Source organism: Calonectris borealis, chromosome 25 (genome assembly GCF_964195595.1).
Source record: "Calonectris borealis chromosome 25, bCalBor7.hap1.2, whole genome shotgun sequence".
NCBI lineage: Eukaryota > Metazoa > Chordata > Aves > Procellariiformes > Procellariidae > Calonectris > Calonectris borealis.
In genome coordinates, this window is record NC_134336.1 from 2,630,337 (window position 1) to 2,641,182 (window position 10,846).

Here is a 10,846-nt window from a genome sequence, read left to right on the forward strand (position 1 = left end):
CTCCGCACACGAGCCCTTATCGGCCGGGGGGGGCTGGGGGCTGTGACGGGAATGGGAAGGGACCGGCTCTGCCGGCAGCGCCTCACGGCGTCCTCAGCTGCTGCCAGGGAGCTGCCTGGCAGGAGCACAAGGACCGGGAGCAGAAGCTGGGGATGTCCTTTTCACCAGTGGCTTTGCTTTGTCCCCTGAGGGTCTTGGGGAATTCGTGACTCACTCTGGATTCCTGTCAGTCCAGTCATGGAGAAAGTACGTGTGGTTGGAGACAGTCGGACTCCGGGCCGGACCCAGTTCCTTCCTGAGGCGCTCAGCAGCCCTCCAGCTCGGTGCGCTCTGCCCAAGGCCGCGCTTGCAGGAAAAGGCCCTTCCGAGAGCGCTGGCCAAGCAGCGGGGTGGGGGTCCCAGCGGATGGGGCTCTTGCAGGACCCTCATTTGGGCACCCAGAGCGCCCTGGGGTCCTGGGGAGCAGGCAGTCCTCATGCCCGGTGGGATGTGCTGCTCCCCGCACACGGGCACCGGGTGCAAGCACACCCTGACCGGCCACAGCATCCCCTCCGTGGGCTGCAGTCAGGAGCCAGGAGCCCTCCTGCCCATGGCTCAGGCCCTGCCCCGGCTTTCACAGCTGCCTGGGGAACCCCGCTCCCTCCCGCCACCCACAGTGCCTCCCGTGCTGGCTGCCATGAGGCATCTTCGAGGAATCCTTTGGCAGTGGCCGGGAGATGCTCCTCGCGGGCCGGAGGCAGGCAGCAGCCCCCGGGGCAGGCAGCCGAAGCCCTACAGCGAGCACTGGTGCTGCAGAGGGAACCACAGCCTGTGGGGCGGCCGAGACCCCCCTCCCCGGGTCCTGAGCACCTGGCTGGACGTTGGCGCTGGCAGCGAGGACACGAAGCTGACTCCAAGTGACAGTGGCTCTGTGTCCCGAGCTGTAATGAGATGTCCCAGTCTCGCTTGCATCCAGCTGCCCACACTGCAGCCGGGGTGCTGGGAGAGGGGAGTCACGCAGCCCCCCTCTCCTCTCCTCCTCTCCCTACACCCCTACACCCGGCAGCAGTGGGGAATCCCCTGGATGGAATGGAGGGTGCTGGCAGGGTTGCCGGGACCCCCCAGTTTGCGAGGACACGGTGGGGGGGACACGGGGAGCCGGAGCCGGGGAGACCCCCGGCCCCGCGGGGGAGGAGGCGCCGCCAGGGACCCCGGCCGAGGGGCGTCGGGGCCGCGGTTCTCCCGCCCGCCCCGACGGGAGCCCCGGCCCCGACCCCCGCCCCGTCCCGCTCCGCTCCGCCCGGGGAGGGGCAGCGCGGCCCGGCCGGATCGCGGCTGCCCCCGGCACCTCCCCGCGCCCCCCCGGCCGGGGCGCGGCTATAAGGAGCGGCGGGGCCGGAGGAGGCGCTCGGCGGCGGCGGCGCGGAGCGGCGGGCGCGGCAGGTACGGGGCAGCGGGGGGACGGGAAGGGGTCGTGCCCCGTGGGTTCCCCGTGGGTTCCCCGTGGGTTCCCCGGACCAGCCCCCCTCCCCTTCTCCTACCGTCCCCAGCGTCCCCCTGGCCCCGCAGGCTGAGACCTGGGAGCTCATCGCACTGCCCGCGCCTCCGCGGCGGCGGGGACCGGGAACGGGGCTGGGACGGGGGTTGGGCCCGGGCCCGGGCCCGGGCCCTGGGCAGCCCCCCCCGGGTGCCCTGGGGGGCCCCGTCCCACTGGGGTTTTGCTTCTGGAGCAGGGGGGTAAGGTGTGGGTGGGCACGGGGCCCCTCGGCCGCCCGGGGAGTGAGCACCCAGGGGGGAGCCAGTGTTTTGGGGCATCGTGCTGTGGCTGCGGGTCCCCAGAGCCAGGGTGGTCGCAAGGGGAGTTAAGAAACCTGAAGATTTTGAGCGTCCCAGGGAGGGCAGGGAGGGGGCAAGGTGCCCTGGGACACGTCTCGGGGCTCGGTGGGCGGCGTGCTGGGTGCTGGCTGGGGTGGGCGACCCAGCGGGACGGGGCTGGTGTAGGGTGCGGGGCTGGCATGGGGTGCGGAGCTGCCCTGTGCTCACAGGACCCCCAGCCCCGGGCTGCCCCCCCCGCTCACTGCCCTCCCTCTGCAGCGGCTGCAGGTCTGGGGACATTGCCGACGACATGCGCCTGCTGCGGGCCCTGCTCTCCCTCTGGCTGCTGGCCGAGGCGGCCCTGGCTTCCCGGGTGCGCACCCGCCGGGAGCTGGGCCCCGGCTTGTACGAGCATGGGGTCTATGATGCTGGTGGGTCCTACTGCCAGCGAGGGGACGTCTGCTGCCACGGCCGCGACGACGGCTGCACCGTGCCCTACCACGACACCCTCTGCTACTGCGACCTCTTCTGCAACCGCACCATCTCTGACTGCTGCCCTGACTTTTGGGAGTACTGCCTGGGCATCCCGGCCCCCTTCCCCAAAGCCCCAGGTGAGGCAGCCCCCAGCCCAGCTGGGGGCCCGTGGGTGCCAGGGGCCAGCCCTGGGGTGCCTGACATGCTGTGTGATGCCGCTGGTGCCCCTCTGGATAATGGATGCAGCCGGACGCGACACCCCACAGCCCGGCCCTGGCTGCAGAGCCGCTCTGGACGCCTCGGAGCTGCGGAAACTTGTGCGAAGCGGTTGGGCTGGGGCCGGGCTCCCAAAAACGGGGCTGGGAGCAGCCCGCAGCGTGTTCCCGTGGGCAGGGTTGCAGGGGGCAGGAGGGCAGAGGGGCAGCTCCAGCGGCGCGTACCTGTGGGGCAGAGCAGGGGCGGATGGTGCTCCATCCTGGCTTCCCCGGTCATGTCTGGGGCAGGCGGATGCTGGCCCTGACTTAACCCGCCCGGCAGCTGGGGCGGACGGGGGCGAGCGGGGGGCACGGGCAGCCCCCGCCACGCAGCACAAGGCTCTCTAAGAAGTCCCTGCAGAGCGGAGCCAGCTCCCGGGTACAACCGGCCCCTTTATCCCAGTCCCGCCAGCCTGTGCGTGCGAGGCCGGCTCTGCTCGGCAGCCCCATGCGCAGTCCCATGGTTAACCCTCCCGGCGCCGAGCCAGCCCTGCTCCCACCCTGTGCTATGGGGCACAAGCTGGTCCCCATTGTGCCCCGGCTGGACGGGCACACAGGTCTGGAGGTGCCGAGCTGCAGCTGAGCACCTGCCTGGCTTTAAGGACTGCATTTATTTACCCCCTGGAGCCATGGGGGTGCTGGTGGGACCCCCGATGCAGCTGGGCGCTCACCAGGGCTCTCTCCTCTCCCATCCAGGCTGTGCCCGCGCCGGCCGCAGCTATCCCACCGGAGCCACGTATCGGGAGAACTGCAACCTGTGGTGAGTGCCTCCACGCTCCCCGTGCCACGCGGGCACCGCCGACGCGGCGCCGGCACGCTGCCTGCCCGGAGGAAGGGCGTCAGGGGGCCTGCGAGCACCAGGGCTGCCGGCAGCCGGCTCGGCGGGAGTGGGAGCCCAGGGCCCGAGCTGGGTGGCGGGGGCCGGTGCCAAATGCCTTTGCTCTGGCATATTCGGAAGAGAGAGCCCGGGGCCTTGAGCCACTCCCAAGTTTCAGCACACGCCTTTGTGGGAGCCGCTCGCTCCGCCGGGTTAGCGCGCGGCCAGGCTGGCTGCGGGCTGCCGACGCGGGCCCGGTGCTGCCGGGGTTTTTCTGGCCACGCTGGTCCAAGCCCAGCTTGCCCAAGCCTGACGGGACGCGTCTGCAGCTGGCAGCCGCCACGGCTCCATGCCAGGCAGCCAGAGTCCGGCCCTGCCGCCTGCTTTGGTGCAAGCAGCCCGTCTGTGCCGCACGCCAGGAGCTCGCTGTTTGCATTAGTGAGCAGCGTGGGGTTTATCTGGAAACGGCTGCGGTGGTATTAATGGCATCCCGGAGGTGGGGGATAGGGGAACCTGCGGGCGCAGATCTGCCCGTAGACAAGGAGCAAACACAGCGGGGCTGGCTGGATCGCAACGATGCGGTAGATAAGGGAAATCAAAGGCTCCATCTGGGGCATGTGCGAGGGCATGAGCACGTGTGTGTGCACGTGTGTGCAGGCGTGTGCGCTGGAGGTGAAGGTGAAAAGGCAGCCCGACCCCTCCCCGAAGCCCCGATGCTGCCCGGTGTTTCTCCAGGACCGTGGCACGGAGGCAGGCAGGGCTGGAGGCCGTCCCCGAGCGCAGGGGAAGGTCGAGGTCCCCGAGCGGTGCACTTGGATGACTGGTCCCTGCTGCTGGGAAAGCATCCCTTCCCCAACAGCGCTGGCCCTCGGGGGCTGAGGCTCTTCTGCCAAAACCCTCTTCCCCCGCACTTGGCGCCTGGAGAGCAGCAATTCCTGCAGCGCTTCACCCCGGACCTTGTCCCTGCCCGGCTCCCGCAGGGCCTGGGGGGGTTGGCGGGGGGCAAACGCAATGCCTGGGTGAAGCACCCAGCTGGCTGCACCCCGAGGTGCTCCCGGGGGAGTCCCCGAGGAGTTAACAGCCAGATGCGGGATCACCAGCGCAGCACCGGGAGCGCTCGGGGATGGGGACAGGGCGAGTGCCAGGGGTGCAGGTGCTGCCGGCGGGATCGGGGCCGGGCTGGCGGAACACGGCTCCGGCTTCGCACGGCTCCTTAAAAGGGAAGAGTGTGCCGGGAGCTCGGCCGGCGGGCAGGAGGGAGCATGCCAAGCATTGCTCGCCGTGCGGGGGGAGAACAGCCCAGGGCTCCCCGGGGGCACCCAGACCTGGCACATGCCCCTCCAGACACCCCCTGCCCCGGGTCTCCCCGTGGGTGCCGCAGGGCTCCCGGCTAACCTGGCCAGAGTGGCTTGCCCTGGGAGGGGACAACCAGCCCCGAATCCCCTCCCCGGGCTGGCGTCCAAGCCCTGCTCTGAAGTCTGCAGGCCTGGCTGCTTTTCAGCTAAATTTCTGTCCCATGCTCTGTCTGCCCTCCGGGCTCCTGCGGGGACCGGGGCGGGGGGGGACAGCCCCCAGGGCCGTGCAGAGGGCTGCCCGCCGGCTCCTGGCCCAGCTTCACCCCGTCCCGAGGTGCCAAGCCGCGGTGCGACCCCCAGACCCCGGTGCAGAAGCAGCCCTGGCCCCGTGCTGGCTGCCCACGACGGCAGCGGGTCTCGGGCTGGGGGTGGGCAGCACCTACCCGGGGTCCCCCCAGTCACCCCAGGGACACCGTCCCTCCCCGGCTGACTGTCCCCTCCGGTGCCATCCCCCCTGCAGCACCTGCGGCCCCGGCGGGCAGTGGCAGTGCGAGGACCACGCCTGCCTGATGGACGGGGAGCTGATCGACGCTGTCAACAGGGGCAATTATGGGTAAGGACGGGGTACCGGGAGGATGGGGAAGGGGTGCTTTGCCCCTCGGTGCTTTTTGGGGGGCCGCTGACCCGCACCCCCTCCTGCTGCACAGCTGGAGAGCCGCCAACTACAGCCAGTTTTGGGGCATGACGCTGGAGGACGGGATCCGGCACCGCCTGGGCACCTTCCGGCCCTCTCCCACCGTCATGAACATGAACGAGATGCACGTGAGTCACCCCCCCCACCCGCCCAGGCCCCAGCAAGGGGAAACTGAGGCACGCTGAGGGTTGAGCCTCCCTGTCCCATGGCTTCACCCAATGCTTCACCATCCCTTCGGCTAGTGATGTCCCCGCAGTGTCCCCGACCCCGGGAAGGGGCTCTGCAGCCGGGGGAAGGCAGGGAAGGGGCCGTGCTGGGTGGGTGCCACGGGCAGCCCTTGTGTTTGGAGACAGCGGCTCAGCAAATTCCCCCTGACAATCCCCAGGCTGCCAGTGTTGTTTTTTCCCCCGCTCCTCCGTGCCGGTTTCCCATCGGAAAGCCGGCCCCGCAGCTGCTGAGTCGGCAGAGCTGGCTGCGCCAGTGCTTTGCGAGCGGGGTACCTCTGCCTGCCCCCGGGCTGCACCCAAACCCAGCCCCCCATGCGGGGTGGGCAGCGGCCGGGGGTCCCGTGGGTGCTGGCGGGGAGCGAGCGACGCACACGGTGCACGCCCAGCGCCATGGCCTTGACTCCCGGCGAGGTTTAATTTTAGAGGCGCTTCCTGCACTGGGATAAGGCGGGTGTCGCGGCCGCGTCCTCCCCAGGAAGGCTGAGCTGTGCGCGGCCGGGGCGGGGGCACTGTCCCCCCCCAAGCGGAAAGGCTGGGCATGAGTCAGCGGCCGGGCGAGAGCCGGCCAGAGGCCACAATGAGGGGCTTGAGGCACCCGGTGCCGTGCACTTGTGGCCGAGCGGCACCGCCCTTGCTGGGGTCCGAGCACTAAGGAACCGCCGGGGCTGAGGAGCCCAAATTTAGGGAAGGTTGAGGGATCCGGCTCCTCTGGGACAAGGGGGCACCCAAATCCTGGTCGTGCTCAGCCAGGGCTACAGGCGTCCCCGTCCCGAGGGGCCCTGCGGTGGGGCTGGGGGATGCTAAGGCTGGCTGGGGACCACGGCTCCGAGGATGCCCCGGGAGCGGCTGGGGATGGGCTGCTGCGGGCAGGGGGAAGGAGCGGGGGGTCCCTGTGCGGTGAGCACCCCTCATGCCTCGGCTCTACCTCCGCAGATGAACATGGACTCCAACGAGGTGCTGCCCCGCCACTTCGACGCAGCCGCGAAGTGGCCCGGGATGATCCACGAGCCCCTGGACCAGGGCAACTGCGCCGGTTCCTGGGCCTTCTCCACGGCGGGTGAGATGGGATGGGATGGGATGGGGTGGCCGGTGGGGACAGGGACTAAACCTGCTGCCGCAGGGCCGGGGAGCGGGGCAGGACTCGGGGGAGCAGCCACCGCTCCCTGACTCCCTGCTCGCTCCCAGCCGTCGCCTCGGACCGCATCTCCATCCACTCCATGGGACACATGACGCCCGCCCTGTCACCCCAAAACCTCCTGTCCTGTGACACCCGCAACCAGCGGGGCTGCAGCGGGGGCCGGCTGGATGGCGCCTGGTGGTACCTCCGCAGGCGAGGGTGAGCGGGGACGGGACGGGGGGGCAGAGGTTACCCCAGTGCTGGGGTGGGATAAGGGGGTTCAAGGCTGTGGTTACCCAGGGAGAGCCCGGGATCGGCACCCCCGGTGCCCCGTGCACATCCTTGTCCCCGGGGCTGTCCCTTGGGCAAGCGGGGACCGAGGGCTGCCAGCCCAGGTGGGATGGAGAGTGGGGTTCTGGAGAGGGGGTTTTGGGGAGGGGGGTTTGGGAGCCGGGTGGTCGTTCCCCTCCTCATGTCCTTGTCCCTCTGCCCAGGGTGGTGACGGACGAGTGCTACCCCTTCACCAGCCAGGAGAGCCAGCCGGCGGCACAGCCCTGCATGATGCACAGCCGCTCCACGGGCAGGGGCAAGCGGCAGGCGACGGCACGCTGCCCCAACCCCCAGACACACGCCAACGAGATCTACCAGTCCACCCCCGCCTACCGCCTCTCCTCCAGCGTGAGTGCCCGCGGGACGGGGCCGGGCCGGGCAGAGCCGCCAGCGTGGGCGAAGCAGGAGCCGTTTGGTGTGGGGAGCGGGAAGGGGCTTGGCTTGGGGTTGGTTTGCCTGGGAAAGCCAAGTTTGGAAATGAAGCTAGGAAAAACCTGCCACGGAGCCCCCGGGGGAGCTGCTCCTCCACCCAGCATCGCCACAACACCCACCCGTGGGTGCTGAAACGCCCTCTGGCTGCATCCCCGGCGGGGTGGAGAGGGCAGTGCCGGGGGTCCCGGCCCCGGTACCACCCGGCTCTGTGCTTGCAGGAGAAGGAGATCATGAAGGAGCTGCTGGAGAACGGCCCCGTGCAAGGTAGGGAGCCGGCGTGGGCACCCCACCCGCATACCCCAAAGCTGGGTGCTGCAATGGCCAGGGGGACGAGGTGGGTGGGGGAAGCTGCCCTGCGGGGGGCCGGGGGCCAGTGTGGGAGCCAGGACCCCCCACCTCAGCTGCTCTCCCTGCTTAATGTTTAGCCGCGTGCCCGGGCAGCGCCGTGCTCTCGCCAGCCCCAGGGTGCTCGTCACGCTGCCCACACCAGCGGGCACTTGTTGCTCATTAACTTCTGAGATTTAATCTCCGTCTCGGCAGTTGGTTTTGTTTTACTTTATGTTTTTTTAATCCTCCTTTGAGTCTTGTCACATTGCCTGGGGGAGGATCTGACTGCCACCTTCCCCCTCCTGGGTGATGCCCCATGTCCCCGGTGCCCCTATCCTCCACTGTGGGGGACGAGGAGCCCTGGGAGCTCGGCGCCCCGTCCCCCGGGGCATGGCTGGCGTCCCCAGACCCTCTCCCCCTGCCCACAGCCATCCTGGAGGTGCACGAGGATTTCTTCATGTACAAGAGTGGGATCTACCGGCACACACCGGTGGCCGAGGGGAAGGGGCCGAAGCACCAGAGACACGGGACCCACTCGGTCAAAATCACCGGGTAGGTGGGGGGAGGCGTGGGGGGCTCAGGGGGGCTCAGGAAAGCCCTGCTCCAGGCGGGAGAAGGGTTTTCTTTGGGGGAGGAAAGGCGTCCCCTTCCTCCGGACAGGGAGAGGAAGCCGGCAGGGAAGGAGGATGCGGGGTGCAATGCGGGGGAGCCTTGCAGGGAAGCGATGCTCACCCCGGGGCTGCAGCCACAAGTGACACGAGTGTGCAGTGCTCAGCCCCCCCAATGGAGGGAGGCAGGTTGGAGGGGCAGAGCCTGAGGAGGGGAGCAGGGCCGGCTGCCCTGTGCCAGCAGCTTCCTTCCTCCTCCTCACGGCTGAATACACCTGCCTGTATTTTGGGAGCGGACGTAAACACCTCGACTTGGCCCCTGAGGAGGTGCCGGGACCAGGAAACGAGTGGGGTCAACACAGCACCCTGCTATCGTGCTGCCGGGTGGGGTGATGCCCCCAGTACGGGGTGCAGCCCAAGGGGGTGCCCGGGGACCCCCACTCACTGCCCTTGCCCTTCCAATGCAGGTGGGGAGAAGAGCAGCTGCCTGACGGCCAGACCCAAAAATACTGGGTGAGTGTTGGTGGGTGTCACGAGTTTGTTGGGGCTCAGTCATTGGGGTGGGTGGGTGCAAGTGCTGCTTTCCCATGCCCAGGTGGGATCCAGCTTGGAGATGGGGGGCATTCAGCTGGGCCACCCAATGCTGAGCCGTGTCCCGTGTCCCCTCTGCAGACCGCAGCCAACTCCTGGGGCACGGCGTGGGGCGAGGGCGGCCACTTCCGCATCGCCCGCGGCGTCAACGAGTGCGAGGTGGAGACCTTCGTGGTGGGCGTCTGGGGCCGTGTCAGCATGGAGGACATGCCCCACAAGTGAGCACCCCACCGCCCACGGCCCCCCCCCCCGGGGCCCCCCAGCCCCGCAGATGTCCTTGTCCCCACCATGGCCCTGCCCAGCACCACAGCCCCTACGTCCCCTCCTGAGGGCACCCGTGGGGTGGGACCTCCACGCAGCCCCGTGCCGCCGGGCAGGGGGATGGGACTGTCCCCTGGGTCCCCATCCCCGGGGGCCGCATGCCCCCGCTGTGCTGACGCAGCGGCTGGGTGCAGTGGCGCGTGCAGGGGGCGTGCGGCTGGGGGTGCCCCGGGGCCCCCTCCCGCGTCCCGTGGGATTTACCCACTAATCCCCCTGCCCCGCGCTCGGCTGGGCTTCGGTGGCAACTGGGGGCTCTTCAAAGGCGGCCGCCCCCCACCCCAGCCGGCGCTGGTGGCTTCACCACCCTCCTCCCACCGCCCAGCGCCGGCGGGCATGTGCATGGGGCTGGGGGAGCACTGCAGCGGGACCCCCCGGGGCTCCTGCACCCCCATATCTGCCCCCTCCAGCTTCCCTCGCCCCGGGCAGCCCTGGAGCGGGGGGGGTAAAATAACCCCGCAGGGCCCGGGGGGAGGATGAGGATGGGGTCCCCACCATCCCCCCTGCCTGTCCCTATGGTGCTATGGCTCCCGCCACCCCCCTGGGGACTGCGGGGACAGGGAAGGGCTCAGCCCCACGGTGTCCCTGTCCTGGTGGGGCCACAATCAGGGACCACGCAGCAGCACAGCCCATGTCCCCCTGCCCCTTCCCCCTCCCCAGGGCTGTACTTTTAAGACTTTTTGTATTTATTTTGCTTTTTATTATTTGTAAATAAACTTATTGAAGCCTCATTGCCAGCAAGGTCTGCTCCTTCCCCAGCCCTGCGCGGGGGGGGTGTGTGTGGCCCTGCTGTCCCCTGCCTGCCCCGTCCCAGGGGGGGACCCAGCCGTGGCCCCGGGAAGGGCTGCGGGGCGAGATAAGGCCCCGCTCATTGTGCGCCTTCCGGCCCTGCCGGCTCCCCGTGACCGCGGCCGGTGGCCAGCGCTTGACCTGCCACGGGCACGCGCAGCCACAGGGGCCACCGCAGCTGCCACTGCAGCCAGGAGGGCCACCACAGCCAGGCGTGCCACCGCAGCTGCCTTGCAGCCAGGCGTGCCACCGCAGCCAGGTGTGCCACCGCAGCCAGGCGTGCCACCGCAGCCTCTCTGGCCACCACAGCCAGGAGAGCCACCGCAGCTGGGAGTGCCAATGCAGCCAGGCGTGCCAGTGCAGCCAGGAGTGCCAATGCATTTACGTGTGCCACCGCAGCCAGGAGTGCCACCGCAGCCAGGAGTGCCAATGCATTTACGTGTGCCACCGCAGCCAGGAGTGCCATCACAGTCAGGAGTGCCAATGCAGCCAGGTGTGCCACCACAGCCAGGAGTGCCACCACAGCCAGGAGTGCCATCACAGTCAGGAGTGCCAATGCAGCCAGGTGTGCCACCACAGCCAGGAGTGCCACCACAGCCAGGAGTGCCATCACAGCCAGGAGTGCCACTGCCAGCCACCCCGGCCACCGCAGCGGGGCCATGGGAGGGGTGGGGAAGCTGAGCAGGCTCGTGGGGTGTGGGTATGGGGGTGCTGCTTTTTTAAAATGTATTTATTCTTTGCCTTTCCTCTCTCTTTCTGTTCGCCCCCCCCGGCTCGGG

The 10,846-nt window shown here is 69.3% G+C and overlaps 1 protein-coding gene across 1 annotated transcript; it reads left to right on the top strand.

The window, feature by feature from the left end:
- The first annotated feature begins 1,390 nt into the window (after nucleotides 1–1,390).
- On the top strand, nucleotides 1,391–10,009 carry TINAGL1 (tubulointerstitial nephritis antigen like 1). The gene is made up of 12 exons (XM_075173218.1): nucleotides 1,391–1,422; nucleotides 2,074–2,405; nucleotides 3,219–3,282; nucleotides 5,155–5,247; nucleotides 5,342–5,456; nucleotides 6,489–6,612; nucleotides 6,741–6,891; nucleotides 7,167–7,350; nucleotides 7,653–7,698; nucleotides 8,190–8,313; nucleotides 8,837–8,882; nucleotides 9,042–10,009. Exons 2-12 carry the CDS (start codon nucleotides 2,105–2,107, stop codon nucleotides 9,180–9,182), a joined length of 1,389 nt encoding a protein of 462 aa, XP_075029319.1. The 5' UTR covers nucleotides 1,391–1,422; nucleotides 2,074–2,104; the 3' UTR covers nucleotides 9,183–10,009.
- Nucleotides 10,010–10,846: the final 837 nt, after the last annotated feature.